Source organism: Talpa occidentalis, unplaced genomic scaffold, assembly GCF_014898055.3.
Source record: "Talpa occidentalis isolate TD23 unplaced genomic scaffold, MPIMG_talOcc4v2.1 talOcc4.989, whole genome shotgun sequence".
NCBI classification, from domain to species: Eukaryota; Metazoa; Chordata; class Mammalia; order Eulipotyphla; family Talpidae; genus Talpa; species Talpa occidentalis.
Window position 1 is genome coordinate 1 of NW_023605404.1, and position 13134 is coordinate 13134.

A 13134-nucleotide genomic window follows, 5' to 3' on the forward strand; every position below is an offset into this window, starting at 1 on the left:
CGCGGCGCAGCGGCCGGTCACCACCCGGCGGCCGCCCCGCCACGGCAGACGGCCAGCAGGGCCGGGCTCGACTGCGGGGTGCCCCCCGCCCGGCACTCACATGGAGAGGATGGGGGCCACGCTGTCCAGGGAGGCGATGAGGATGCCGATCTCGCAGATGAGGGCCGTGAGCAGCAGCGCCCACGTGGGCTCCCCGTTGGCCTTGCCGTGGCCAAACACCTGGGGGGGCAGGTGGCTGTGGGCGGGGCCGCCCAGAGGGGAGCGGCACTGGGGCCCGCCCTGACCACGAGAGGGTCCTGAGCCGTGTCCTGCTCACGCCACGTCCCCAGGCCATGTCTGGGGGCCACAGCAGAGCTCCAGCCCCTGGACGTGCAGGCCCAGTGGGCTGCGCTTCTCAGGTCTCTGCCCTCACCCCAGCACGTGCCGCTGGGGGTGGGGCCAGGGTCCACGCAGTGGCCGCCCAGGCCCTCCCAGCCCCCCGCCGCAGACAGCCGCGCCCACCTGCAGGGAGGGCACAATGCCGTCGCGGGGCGATGGCCTGCAGCAGGCGCGGCGCCCCCGTCAGGCTCTGCAGCCCTGCACCACAGGTGGAGAAGAAGGAGCCGATGACGATGACCCAGGGGGACGGCCAGGCCAGCATGCCGATGACGAGGTTGCCCTGCAGGGCCTCCCGAACCTGCGGGGACAAGCTGGGCTCCAGGAGGGAACTGGGGGGCAAGGTGGCCGCAAGGGCACAGAGATACTGCCCAGCCCGGGCACAGCCTCACCCGCAGCCCCACCCCAGCTCCACCATGGTCAGGGTGCCCGTGGCCCCCACAGTGGGCTCGAGCGGGTGGGAGGGTAGAGATCAGCGCACAGCGCAGGGCAGTTGGGGCCCCCGGCCCCACAAGACTGTAAACACCGGGAAGCAAGGGCTTGAGCTTCAAGAAAGCCAGTGTCCCCAGAGGGCGCTGGACGCCGTGCGCGAGGACACACGTACTTGTCCCGCAAGACCACGCCCTCGATGCAGGCGCCGAACAAGCACGATGCAGGAGAGGTCTGCGGCCGCGTCAAGGATGGTGGGAGTTGGGCCTGGAGCGGGCGCCGGGAGCGGGTGTGGGACCTGGGCAGTGGGCACCGGGAGTGGGTGTGGGCACTGGGCGTGGGCACCGGGAGTGGGAGTGGGCACTGGGCGTGGGCAGTGGGCACCGGGAGTGGGAGTGGCACTGGGCGTGGGCAGTGGGCACCGGGTGGGTGTGGGCACTGGGCAGCCTGTGTGTCCTGAGCAGAACGGCCCTGCTGCCAGGGGAAGGACCTCGGTGAGCACAGCAGGATGAGGCAGCACTGGGAAGGCTGCAAGCAGCGAGGACACGCGTGACCGTGGGAGCCGGGGGGACAGCCGCGTGGGACGGTGGCATCGAGGGACCCTGCCTGGGACCCGGGTGTGCCAGGGCGGGGGTGGCCCGTGACCCATGCGGCACCGAGGGACGTGGCTGGCCGGGAGCCCGCCCCCGGGAGCCAGGGTGCCTGCCCCTCTAAGGATACAAATGAAAGACGTGGTCACGATGGCGAGGATGGTCCCCGTGGGGATGGACTTCTGGGCATCCCGCAGGTCCCCAGACCGGTTCGAGCCTGCCATGATGCCTGTGGGGTGGGGGCGTCACCGTGTGTGTGTGGGGAGCTGCCACCAGAGGCTGCCACAGGGCTGGGAGTGAGGGCGCCCCAAGCACAGCTGCCCTACTGCAGGCTGACCGCCGGCGCCCAGGAAGCTGCCCAGGCCACCTCGGGGCATGTCAGCTGGGACCTGACCCCTCTGTCGTCCCCCTAAGGCGGGGGGTCCCGTGAGCTCGTCCAGCCCCTGGGCTCGTGCAGGAGGTGCAGGGCCGGCATGGTGAGTTCATGACCAGCAGTGACCAGCCAGGTCAGCTCCAGGCCGGTTGCAGCCCCCACATGGGTGGGGGCTCCGGACGGACCCACCAGCACTCACGCCACGGCCCCGCCACCTGGCCCCGCTCACCCGGCGCGCTCATGCCCTCCCCCCACAGCTGCGGACCCAGGACGCCAGGGGCAGGGCAGTGCCAGGGCGGGGGTCAGCCCGCTGGGGCCTGCAGGGGCAGCAGGTGGCCGAGGCGGCTCGGGAAGGGCGCGTGTACACCGGTGTGACGTGGGGCCGCTCGCACACGCGCACGCACAGAGCGGCGGGGGCAGAGGGCGCTCACCGGTCACGGAGGGGAAGTAGATGCCCACCAGCATGGTGAAGTAGGTGGTGATGTCGGCTAGCACGTAGGGCAGCCCAGCCGCCCGGTTCTCCTCGGGCACCGGTGCTGCGGCCACGCCCGGCTGCTCCACGAAGGCGCCCTTCTCGGCGTACGTGCTCCACAGGTTGTCTGTGGGGACAGCGGCTGGTCGTGGGGCGCACGGGGACGGGCCCGCCCCAGCTTCCCAGGGCACCGGGGTGAGCCCGGGCAGGCGGGTGAGAGCGGGGCTCACCCAGGAGGACGCCGCTGGCCACGCCGGGGATGCCCTGGATCTCCGAGACGTTGTTCTGGGCAAAGTAGCCGTCGCAAGCGGCGCTGAGGGTCGAGCCGTTGCAGAAGATGCCCCAGAGGGTGGAGGGCACCGAGCCGTTGCCGGTGGCGTGGACCTTGGCGCAGGCCTCAAAGCCGCGCCGGGCCAGCGTCCGGTTCCCCAGGAGACAGACCCTGCGGGAGGGGCGGGGAGGGGCGCCCGGAAAGGGACCGGTGCTGGGCTCAGGCCGTGGGTGGAGCCAGCACAGGTCAGCAGCGCCCCCTGCCCGGCCCCTGGGGCCTCCCTGCCCCTCCGCAGCCACGAGGCTCGGGAGCGCCCCCTGGCGGCCCCGCCCTGCCCGCGCCCCGCCGGGCCCGCGCCCACCTGAGCCCACAGCCGCCTGGCTTGGGGGCTGCTGACCCGCCCCACCGGCTGGCTGGCCCCGGCCCAGGCCCAGACAGCCGTGCCCAGAGGCCGGAGCGGGGCCGGGCGGCAGGGTCAGGAGCGCCCGGGACTCACGGGATGTCCGGGGGGTCAAAAGCCGTCTTGATGACGCCGGCATAGATGGCGAGGATGGACAGCACCACGCAGGCCAGGAAGACCAGGGCCAGCTTGTTGACGTACTTGACGCCCACGAAGACCACGGCGGCCATGAGGGCCAGCGTGCAGCTGCCGTACACACGCATGTTGTGCAGCAGCGCGGCCGCCTCGCCCCCCACGGACTCGGCCTGGAAGATGGCCGCGCTGGGGGAGATGTAGGTCTGCGGACAGGGGGCCACGGCGGGTCAGGGGCGCTGCCGGCGCCCGCACACCGCGGGGAGCAGGCCCCAGACCTTTCATGGGGCCCCTTCCCGCCACACCCCAGAAGGCACTGGGGCGGACCCTCAAGCAGGGCCCGGCCCCTCCTGGGCTAGCAGAGCTCGCTGGCAGAGCGCCCGCTGTCCCTGACGGGAAGCGACATGTCTGTCTGCAGGAGTGAAGTCCCAGCTGGACGTGCCGGGCGGCCAGGGCCGCACCAAAGGCTCAGGGCCCTGCTGAGGACCCCCCAGGCCCCCCAACTCCAGGGCTGCTGCAGGGCCCGGCGGGCAGACCCAAGGGCCGGGCTGGATCTGGAGGGGCGCTGGGCTGCAGGCCGAGCACGGCTCGTGCCCTGCTCCAAGGGACAGGTGCCCCGGGCAGCGGAGGAGGACGGGTGTGCCCTCGGCCAGGCAGACGCCGGGCACCCCCCAGGCCCCACCAGCCGCCGTGCGCCGCAGGTGCAGCAGGGAGTCCAGCCCCAGGCAAATCACTCACCAAGAAAATTTCGATGGTCCCCAAAATGTACATGGACCCCGCAAACGTCGTCCCCAAGTAGAAGCAGAGGCCGACGGCCCCCCCGAATTCGGGCCCCAGAGACCGGGATATCATGTAGTACGAGCCGCCGGCTGTGGGGACGCCAGGCAGAGGTGGTCGGGAGCGGGCCGGGCCGGAGGCCACCAGCCCCGCCGTCCCCGCCACTCGACACTCCTGGCACCAGCGCCCCCAGGCCCGCTCCACGGCAGACACGGCCCCCCTCCGATCCAGAGACACCCCCTGCCGTGGCACCCGCCCCACCCCACCAGCGGGGCACCCCAAGCCCCCTCGCCTCACGCTCCCCCACCCCGGAACAGCCCCACGCGGCTGCGCCCGCGGGGACACGGCCAGGCACCCACCCAGCCCACGGGCGCCGGGCCCGGCCGCGCAGAGAGGACACGCTGGCCTCCCGCCCCGCCCCAGCTCACCTGGGACCACGCCGTTGGTGGCGATGGCGCTCATGGAGATGGCGGTGAGCATGGTCTGCGGGGAGGCGGCGCGTTGAGAGGGCGGCGCGGCCACACCCCCCTCGCCAGCCCATGCGGAGGGCCCGGGTCCAGGCCGGAGGGGCCCCGGGCTGCAGGACACGCCCGCCCAGGGCACCCACTGCGGCCACTGGGGAGGGGCCGTGTGGGGCCAGCTCTCTCCGGAGGCCCGTCCTGTGGGCACAGAGGACCCTCACCTGCTCGCCTGGCCCTCACCTGCTCGGGTAAGCAGCCCCCACAGGCAGAGGGCCCCGGGGCCAGGGGGACACGGCGAGGTCCTGTGGGGCCACACCTCACCTCTGCTGCTGCAGACGCTCCCGACATGCGCCGCGGAGCAGGGAGAACAGGCGGGGCCCGGAGGGCCGTGAGGCCGCGGGTCAGGGACACCAGCCGCGCCCGCTGGGCAGAGGGGCTGGGCGCCTGGCGGTCCCTGGCCAGAGTCCCCGGGACACCCTCTCTCCCTCCCTCCCGGACGGCCGCCCCTGCCCGCCCCGCCACGCACGCAGGTGCAGCACAGGGACACGATGAGCAGCGACTCCAGCACGCCGGCCGCCCCCACGATCCAGGGGAGCCGCAGGAAGAGGATCACGCCCAGGATGTTCTGCAGGCAGGGCAGGTAGACGCCGATGAAGGTGCCCATGCGCGGGCTCTGCAGGACAGAGAGTGGGTGCTGGGTGCCCTCGGCCGTGCAGGGCTGGGTGCCGGGAGGGGGCAGCTGAGGCCCTGGGATGGCAGAGCCAGAGCAGCCCGAGGGCTCAGCACCGACCCCGCATCCCTGGACGGGGACAGCAGCCCCTGGACAGGACAGCACCCCTAGACGGGACAGCAGGCCCTGGATGGCACAGTGGCCCCTGGGTGGGGGCAGAGCCCTCTGGACGGGACAGCGGCCCCTGGACAGGACAACAGCTCTGGACAGGACAGCGCTCCTGGATGGGACGCTGGCTCTGGACGAGACAGCAGCCCCTGGACGGGACAGCAGCCACGGGCAGGGACAGTGGCCGGCCTCAGCCTGCACACAGGTGGGGGTGCCCGGGCTCCGGCCCTGAGAGGCGGCATGTGTGGGCAGGCTGGCCACAGGCAGCGCTGGCCACCGGCCAGACGCCGGGAGCAGGAAGCCGCCCGGGCCCACGCACCTTGGCCTCGCGCCGCCGGCTGTCCTCGGCCTCCTCGTGCTCCACCACGCCCTGACTCAGGTTGGTGTAGTTGGCCAGCTTGTTGAGCAGCGAAGACACCATGGGGTTGCTGTCCATCTCCTCCTGGCCCAGAAACGCCCAGGTCAGGCCCCGCTGCAGCAGCGCAGCCCTGTGCGGACGCGTGACCCCTGGACAGGCAGCACCCATCCTGACCAGCGGCTCTCGCCACCGCCCGGGGCACCCGGTCACCTCAAACAGCGCCATGTTCTTCCCCTCGAAGAAACTCTCGCCCTCGGCCTCCACGTTGATGAAGGGGCTGTTCTCTCGGGGGGTCCCATCTCCTGTCGGGGAAGCGGCCGGGTCAGTGCAGGGGCCCAGGGCAGGCACCGGAGCCGGCCGGGAGCAGGAGGCGCCGGCAGGTCTAGATCTGCTCCGCCTGCCTCCCAGGCAGCCCGGCCCAGCCGCCAGCCGCAGCCAGCGGCGTCCACGATGCACGGGGCCGGCACGAGGCCTAAGCGAGGACGCTGTCTCCCAGGACGAGGCGTTGGGGCTGGCGGGGACGGCGGGGGCGCGGACCGGGGCTGGAGGATCCAGGCCAGGCGGTGGGGCGGGACCCCAGCAGGCAGCTCAGACCCCAGGCCGCAGGCCTCGGTCACCAGAGAGGAAGCCAAGAAGCGGGCGCAGGCGTCCTGCCCAGAGGCCAGCGCTGAGCGGTCCCGGGGGAAGGCCAGGCTGAGGTGCCGCCGCAGACGCCTCCTGGGCGAGCCGGGGAGCAGCGGCCTCCCCTGACCGGCCCTCCCAGGGCCGCGGAGCCCAACAGGCAGGAGCCAATCCTGGAGGAGGCTGCTCACCTCGGCCGTGCTCCCTGCACCTTCCTGCCCGCTCACGATGGGGCTGGCCGCACAGAGAGCAGGGGGGGGGGCGCCGAGGAGCCGGGCAGGAGCAGGGGTCGGGGCCGGCCCGCGCGCCGTCTCCAGGCGGCACAGAAAGCCGGTCACTGATCCCCGCCAGCGGCCGGGGGGGCATCGGCAGGCCAGGCTTAATTCCCAGAGCCCCTCGTGTCTGAGGCGAGCCCGAGCCCCAGGGTGGGGAGTGCGGCCGGGCGCTGGCGGCCAGGGGCAGTGGCCAGCCGAGCCCAGCAGAGAGCAGTTCCGCTTTCACACGAGCATCTTTCCGGCAGTAAAACCCTGGGATGCAACTAGGGCGTGACCCTGCCGCCCCCCACAGCTGCCTCCGCGACGGCAGCCTCCGGGCCAGCCTGAAGCCACCCCTGGCCATGGCAGGTAGGGGACCAGGCAAGCGGCGGGCATTTGGGCTACGCCAGGGCCCTCGGCATGCAGTGGGAGGGGGGCGGGCTCTGTCCGGAGAGCAGGTGGGGCGGCCGGGATCAGCCCGGGAGGCAGCCCGGGGTCAAGCAGAGCCCTGCCAGCCAGCGCTTCTCCCGGGCCTCTCTAGGGTGGGCGACCCCAGGTCAGGCCACGGTGCCACCACTGCCCCGTGTGCCGTCCAGCATGGGCAGCCCGCCCAGCCCAGTGGCGCAGATAGCGGCTCGGCCTGCAGGCCACGCCAGCTGCAGGGGAGACGCCTCCAGCAGAATAGGGGTCACGCGACCCTGACGCAGCCTCCACAGCTCACCCCGCTGGGCCCCCAGAGCCTCCTCCCCAGGGCCCGCGTGCCAGGCCCACACCCCCAGGTCGACAGCTGACCTTGGCCCCACCACCTGCCCCGCCCGGGCAGCAGGGGCAGCGCGAATCGGACACCCAATCACTCCTGGGCCAGGGCAGGGGGAGGAGCTGGGTTCCCGCAAGGAAGTGCAGCCGGCGGCAAACAGGAAGCGGGAGGCGAGCTCGCCGGCCCACCGGCCCTCCCCACACTGCACAGGCCCCGGCCTGGGCGCTGAGCCCGCCCTGGGGCTTCCCAGCAAGGAAGGTCCCTGCCCAGAGCGATGCCCAGAGCCGAGGCGGCGAGGCCAGGCGGGGGTGGGTGACCCCCCCCCCCCGCCAGAGTCACAGAAAAGAGGGTTTTCTAGAAACTTCTGACTGGGGAGCGGCTGGTCGAGGGGAAAGGGAGCTGGTGGGTCCGGCCGTGTGGCTGCGGCTGGCCTGGGCAGTGCAGTGGGCGCCCCGGGGGACTGGGCAGCAGGGCCCGAGGCGCCCCATCCCCCGGGGAAGCCCCCATCTCGGCTCCCCTGGCTGTGGGGACCCTTGGGCAGACGGGGTGACACCCGAGAACAGCCTGGCGCCGGCAGCTCTGGTTTCGGCTCAACCCAATCCCTCCCCAGGGGCCCGCCGCTTCCAAGCCGCAGCGCCACCAGGAGCCGGGAGCTGAGGTCAGCCAAGTCATGAGAGCCGGTCCCAAGGGGAAACCGAGGCACAAGAACATGCGGGCTCGCATCTGCCAGTCCACCTCGTGGGAAGGCGCGCCAGGGGCTCTGCATGGACAGGCGCTCAACCGCGTGGACAGACTCGGCGCCCACAGGCCTCGCGCGTCAGGGCTGAAGCCGCAGTGTGCGGGCCGGAACCGAAAGCATTGCTGACCCACGGCAAAGGCGGGCTGAGGGCCAGCGGCCTCCCGACAGCCCCGGGCCGCGGCTCAGGCACGCCCGGAATGCAGGCGACCCCGCGGGCCACAGCACACACAGGGCCCCCGCCTCCTCCGGCGTCACGCTCTGCAGAACCAAACCACCCAGAGAAGGTGGCCGGGCCCAGGGCCGCAGGCCGGACACCCTGGCAGGAGCCCGCCCCGCACAGGCGCTCACCGGGGCTCCTGGTGGAGGCTGCGGGACCCCGGGCCAGTGGCCATGGACACAGGAGGTGGGGGGGTGGGGGCGGGCACTGAGGCCCAAGGCTTATCTGCCTGGAGCAGCTCTGGCCCAGGAGGGAGTTCCCGGCTCACGAAGGCAAGGGCTTAACCCTCGCCACCCCGCTCACATCCCCGTGCAGGGCCATGAGGGCACAGCCCCGCTCACCAGGCCAGCCGACCCCACCAGGAGATGCGCCAGTCATGCCCGGGAGCACCGCTGACGCAGACGGTGGGCCTGAGCGTGACCACGCGGGCCTGCGGGGATGTTGACCCGCCACCAGCAGTGCCCGCCATGACTCTCAAGGACACGGCCTGGAAGATTTCCCCAGCCCGAACCCCGCCAGCCACTGCGCAGCCTCAGGCCCTGCTCCTTGGGCTCAGGCCCCCAGGGAGTCCCCTGGCCCTGCCGCCACCTGGCCTGAGGCAGAGCTCCCCCGAACCTGGGCAGGTGGCATCGGGGGATGCCCTGAGATTAGCCAAGCTGAGCTGCTAGAGGCGGCAGCGTGTGCGTGGTTCCCACCCCCAGGCGAGAGGGGAACCCACCCTCTGACCGCCCGTTGCACCACCGGGCCTGGGCACACAGGGGGCCTGGGCCTGCACCCCGGGGCTGTGGCCAGGGAGGTGGGGGGCTCAGGGCACCCATGTGAGTGCTGGCAACCGCCATCTGGCCTGCCCCTCACTGCGTGCACATCCAGCACACACATGCACATGCATGTACAAGCCGGCACACGTGCAGATGTACACGCGCCTGGGTTCAGAGGGGTCTGGCCTCTGAAGAAAGACCCTGCCCCGAAGGCGGCTGGGCCCCGACCAGCCAGAGAGGGCACCGGCTGCCCCAGCTCTCAGCCTCGTCCACGTGGCAGCCCCACTCGGGGAGGGAACCTGGGACGGGAGACGTGTCCCGTGACCTGGAGTCGCCGGCGCCGCGTCTCACACCAGGAACGGTCCCCATGGCGTCTGGGAGGCAGAGCACCCGCTGCAAGTCCCCAGGCAGGCTGTCCCGGCCGCCCGGCCCCACACCGCCCAGGACCCGCGTCCACAGACGGCTCGACCCGCAGCCCTGGCAGCCGCTGGAGGGCAGAGGTCACGCTCACTGCCAACAGGCTCCGTGAGGTCTGGGTCCCAGCCTGAGTCCCGTGGCCCCTTGCTGCCCCAGGCCAGCACAGCTGACAGGACCCTGGCCAGCAACTCAGGGTCACAGACCCCCTCCTGGAGGCAGTGAGCAGCCTGGGAGGCCCGAGGGCCAGAAGCCACAAACAGGGCACAGGGGCCAGGGACCCAGGAGGGGCAGCACCAGCCCAAACCCCGGGAGGCCACGGGACACTCCTGCCGCCCTGGGCCCAGCGCCGGTCACCCTCCACCCGCCCAGCCTGGGGGGTGGCACCAGGCAGGCCCCACTCCAGAGAGCACGTCAGGGCGGGTCCCCAGGAGAACAGTCAGGGACAGGTGCCCTCGGCCACCCCACAGCCCAGAATCCAGCACGCAGGGACCCGCCATCCTTCCTGCCCAGGTGGGCACCCAGCTCCCATGGCCACGGCCAGCCCTGGGAGACCACCGAGGGCTCCAAGCATGGAGCCCCCGCCGCAAGGTAGGGACTGCATGGCCCTCGACACCCCTCCTCCTGCACCTGCCTCCCCTGTGCCTGTCAACCTCGCCCACCAGGGCAGCCGTGCCCAGAAACACCTCAAGGGGCAGGGGCCAGGCCCCAGGGGTGGCTCAAGGTCAGCGCCGGCATCCAGCCCCGTCACACTGGCAGCTCAACACCAGCCAGGCGGTGCCTCTGGGCCGTGGGCGGCCGGCAGCGTTTTCAGGCCGTGCCGAGGACAGCGGTCGGGGAGCCTGGACATGCGGAGCACAAACACCCAAGTCCAGGCTCCAGCTAGGCCAGTCCAGCCACATGCTGGTCCGGGGGGCTGCGGGCTCCTGACCTCAGGAGGAAGCCCCTGGGTGGGCGCCCACGGCCAAGACCCCAAAGCCCCGGGGCTGAGAAGCATCAGGGAGGGGCTCAGCGGGGCGGGGGCGGCCACGGCCCCTCACCCCAGCTCAGGTCAGCTCAGCAAGAAGGCCAGCGGAGGACCCGCCGCAGCCTGCAGAAAAGGCGACTGGGCCAAGAAGGGGCCAGCAGCCAAAGGTCGTGCCCCAGGGAGGACGCGACCCCGGCCCAGGCTGAGGCTCCCAGCAGGCCAGACAGGACACGGCCCGCGGGCCAGGAGGCGGGCGGCGGGGCCAGGAGGCGGGCGGCGGGGCCCGCGCTCCCCAGGCTCCAGTGTCCACGCCAGGCGGAGCCCAGGGCAGCGGGCGGGAGCCCCTCCGGGAAGGGACACCACAGGGGGAGGGAGAGGGACGGGGGACCTGCCAGCCCACCCAGCAGCCCCCAGGACCGATGCCCAAAGTGGGGGTGCGGGTGCGACCTCTGACCTCCCTGCTGGCCTGGCCTGGCCGGCGAGGGGGGGGGACGCGCACGGGGGGCGCCCTGAGAAAGTGGAGGTGCCCCCGGGTCCGCAGCCCAGCAGGGCAGCCGCGCCCACGGGCCAGCGGAGGCCCGCGCCGGGGGTGGGGGTGGGGGGCCGAGGGAGGCGCCCCGCCGGGATCCCGGGCCCGCGGGGGGGGGCCCGCCAGCCGGGGGGCCAGAGACGCCGCGGCCGGACCCGGCGGGACGCCCGGAGCCCGAGGGCCGGGGCGCGCCCCCCGCCCTCCCGCCGCCGGCGCCCCCGGCTCCCCTTTGTCCGCGCCGGGGCGGCCGCGCTCACCCGGGCGGGGGCGGCCGGGCTCGCGGGCCCCGGGGGGCTCCGACGCCGCCGCGCGCCGGGCCGCCCCGTCCTGGCCGCCGTCCTCCTGCGCCTCCACGGGCACCACGGTGAAGCTGGTGGGCATGGCCGCCCGCGCGCCCGCTCCGCGCCGCCCGCCCGACTGGGCGCAGGGGCGGGGCCCGCGCCGCCCGCCCCGTCCCGTCCCGCCCCGCCCCCGCCGGGCCCCGCCCCGCCCGGCCACGCCCCCCGGCCACGCCCCGGCCGCGGCACCACCCCGCTCCCGGCCACGCCCCGCCCCTCCGGAGCCCGCCCGCCCCGGCCACGCCCCCGTCCGCCGCACCACCCCGCTCCCGGCCACGCCCCCACCCTCCGGGCCCCGCCCCTCCGGAGCCCGCCCGCTCCCGGCCGCGCCCCGCCCCGCGCCCCGCCCGGCCACGTGACCCCACCGGCCTTCCCGCCGCGGCCGCCGCTCCCGCGGGGCCCCGGCCCGGCACGGCGGTCCCCGGTCCGGAGCGGCCCCGCCGAGGGGCCCGCCCTGTGGCCGGCGGCAGCCCCGCGGCCGGGGGGGGCTGGGGCGCCCCCGACGCTCTGACCCCCGGGCCGCAGCCCCTCAGGAAACGCCGCGGAGGGCGGAAGACCCGGCGGCCGCCCCAGGGAACCCCCAGACGGGCCGGGTCCGCGGCAGGGTCCCCGGGGCCAGGAACCGCGGCCCTGAAGTGGGGCCCGCCATGGGGGGCTTGGGCCGTGGGAGGGGCGGGGCGGGGGGCTCCGGGCCCGGGGAGCCCTGGAGGGGCAGAGGAGCCGCCTGCCGCCCACCGCGCACGCCCGGTGATGCCAGGCCCGCCAGGAGGTGGCCCGCGGCCCGCTGGGCGCCCTGACGAGAACCCCGAGCTCCGAGAAGCTGCAAATGAGATTCCGCAGGGAGAGCCCGCGGGGCTGGAGGGGCTCCCGGCCAAGCTGAGCGGGGCTCCCAGACCCCGCAGCCTGAGAGGGGCTGTCCCCGGGAGCTGCCCCCACGCGCTGGCCCTGGCCGCCGGCAGGGGCCCCAGGCACCGGGGGAGCGCGGTGGGCGAGGGGTGGGCAGCCTTTCTGGAGCAGAAGGCTCCACTGTCTGGGTGGACTCGGCGCCTGGTGGGTGCCCGTGGCTTTACCAAAGATGTCCCCGGGGAGCCCCGGAGCCCTTCCGGGCACACACATGAGCAAGCAGCACGGGCACCAGACCATGGCATCACGTGGGCAAGATCCAGGCACACACACGTGTGCACATGCACACACACACAGACACAGGCACCCCGGGCGGGGAGGGCCGCCCCCACGCCACCCTGTGCCCCTACGCCCCCCCACCCCTGCGGCTGGGACGCCCGTCCTCGACACGGGGGAGCTGCAGAGATAAGCCGGTCACGCGGGCGCCTGTCCTGGCCCATTATCACCCACAGCACAGATAAGGTGGCCAAGGGGCACCCCAAGGTCACCCACAGGCCCTGCCAAGGGGACCACTCAGGGCTCTCGGGTCTCTGCTGGGGGGCGGGGGGCAGGTGGCTGCAGACCCTGCACCCCGGGGGGCCCAGCACCTCCCGGGCCCCGGGAGCCACGCCAGGCGCCCTGTCTCCAGAGAAGCCAGTGCCTGGGTCCCCAGGAAGTGACCGAGACTCCCCCCGCAGGGCCGCCGTCAGCAGGGCAGCAGACCCAAGCCCCGGCCGAGCGCCCGGATGGACACACAGACGTGTGGAGCCCAAGGGGCCAGGCCAGGGCCCCAGGCTGGAACGGATAATTCTGCGCCCACAAGCAGCAGAAGCCTGAGCGGTCTTGGACCGAGGCAGACGGGGCCTCGCTCCACCGGCCCCCCTCTGACCTGGGACTTCTGGTCCCCAGAGGGACCCCCGGCCACAGCACCGAGAGCTCAGGCGAGCCCGCGGCACACGCGCCGTCCCCGCCCCGTGGGCGCCGAGGGAAACCATCTTAAAACAAGCGCTGGTTGCACCGGAGCGTGCCAAGGCTGCGGCCTCAAAACAGCTCACAGAGACTCTGCCCGCCCCAGCCGGGCCTACGCGGACGGACAGCCCAGCCGGGGGGCCCAATGCTGCAGAGAGGGGGCCCCTAATGCCGCAGAGGGGGGCCCAAGTGGGGAGGGCAGCCCGGCCGCAG

At 73.6% G+C, this 13134-nt stretch overlaps 1 protein-coding gene across 1 annotated transcript; it reads right to left on the reverse strand.

The window, feature by feature from the left end:
* Positions 1 to 100: 100 nt before the first annotated feature.
* LOC119237516 (solute carrier family 12 member 7-like) lies at positions 101 to 11113 on the reverse strand (the record flags this gene model as incomplete). Its single annotated transcript, XM_054691898.1, is given in 14 exon segments — positions 101 to 235; positions 502 to 576; positions 980 to 1020; positions 1022 to 1038; positions 1525 to 1623; positions 2199 to 2366; positions 2470 to 2681; positions 3007 to 3248; positions 3781 to 3911; positions 4248 to 4302; positions 4807 to 4953; positions 5438 to 5560; positions 5687 to 5778; positions 10990 to 11113. Coding segments are annotated over 14 exon segments (1661 nt in total), but the record flags the coding sequence as incomplete, so codon positions are not given.
* Between the last annotated feature and the right edge of the window lie 2021 nt (positions 11114 to 13134).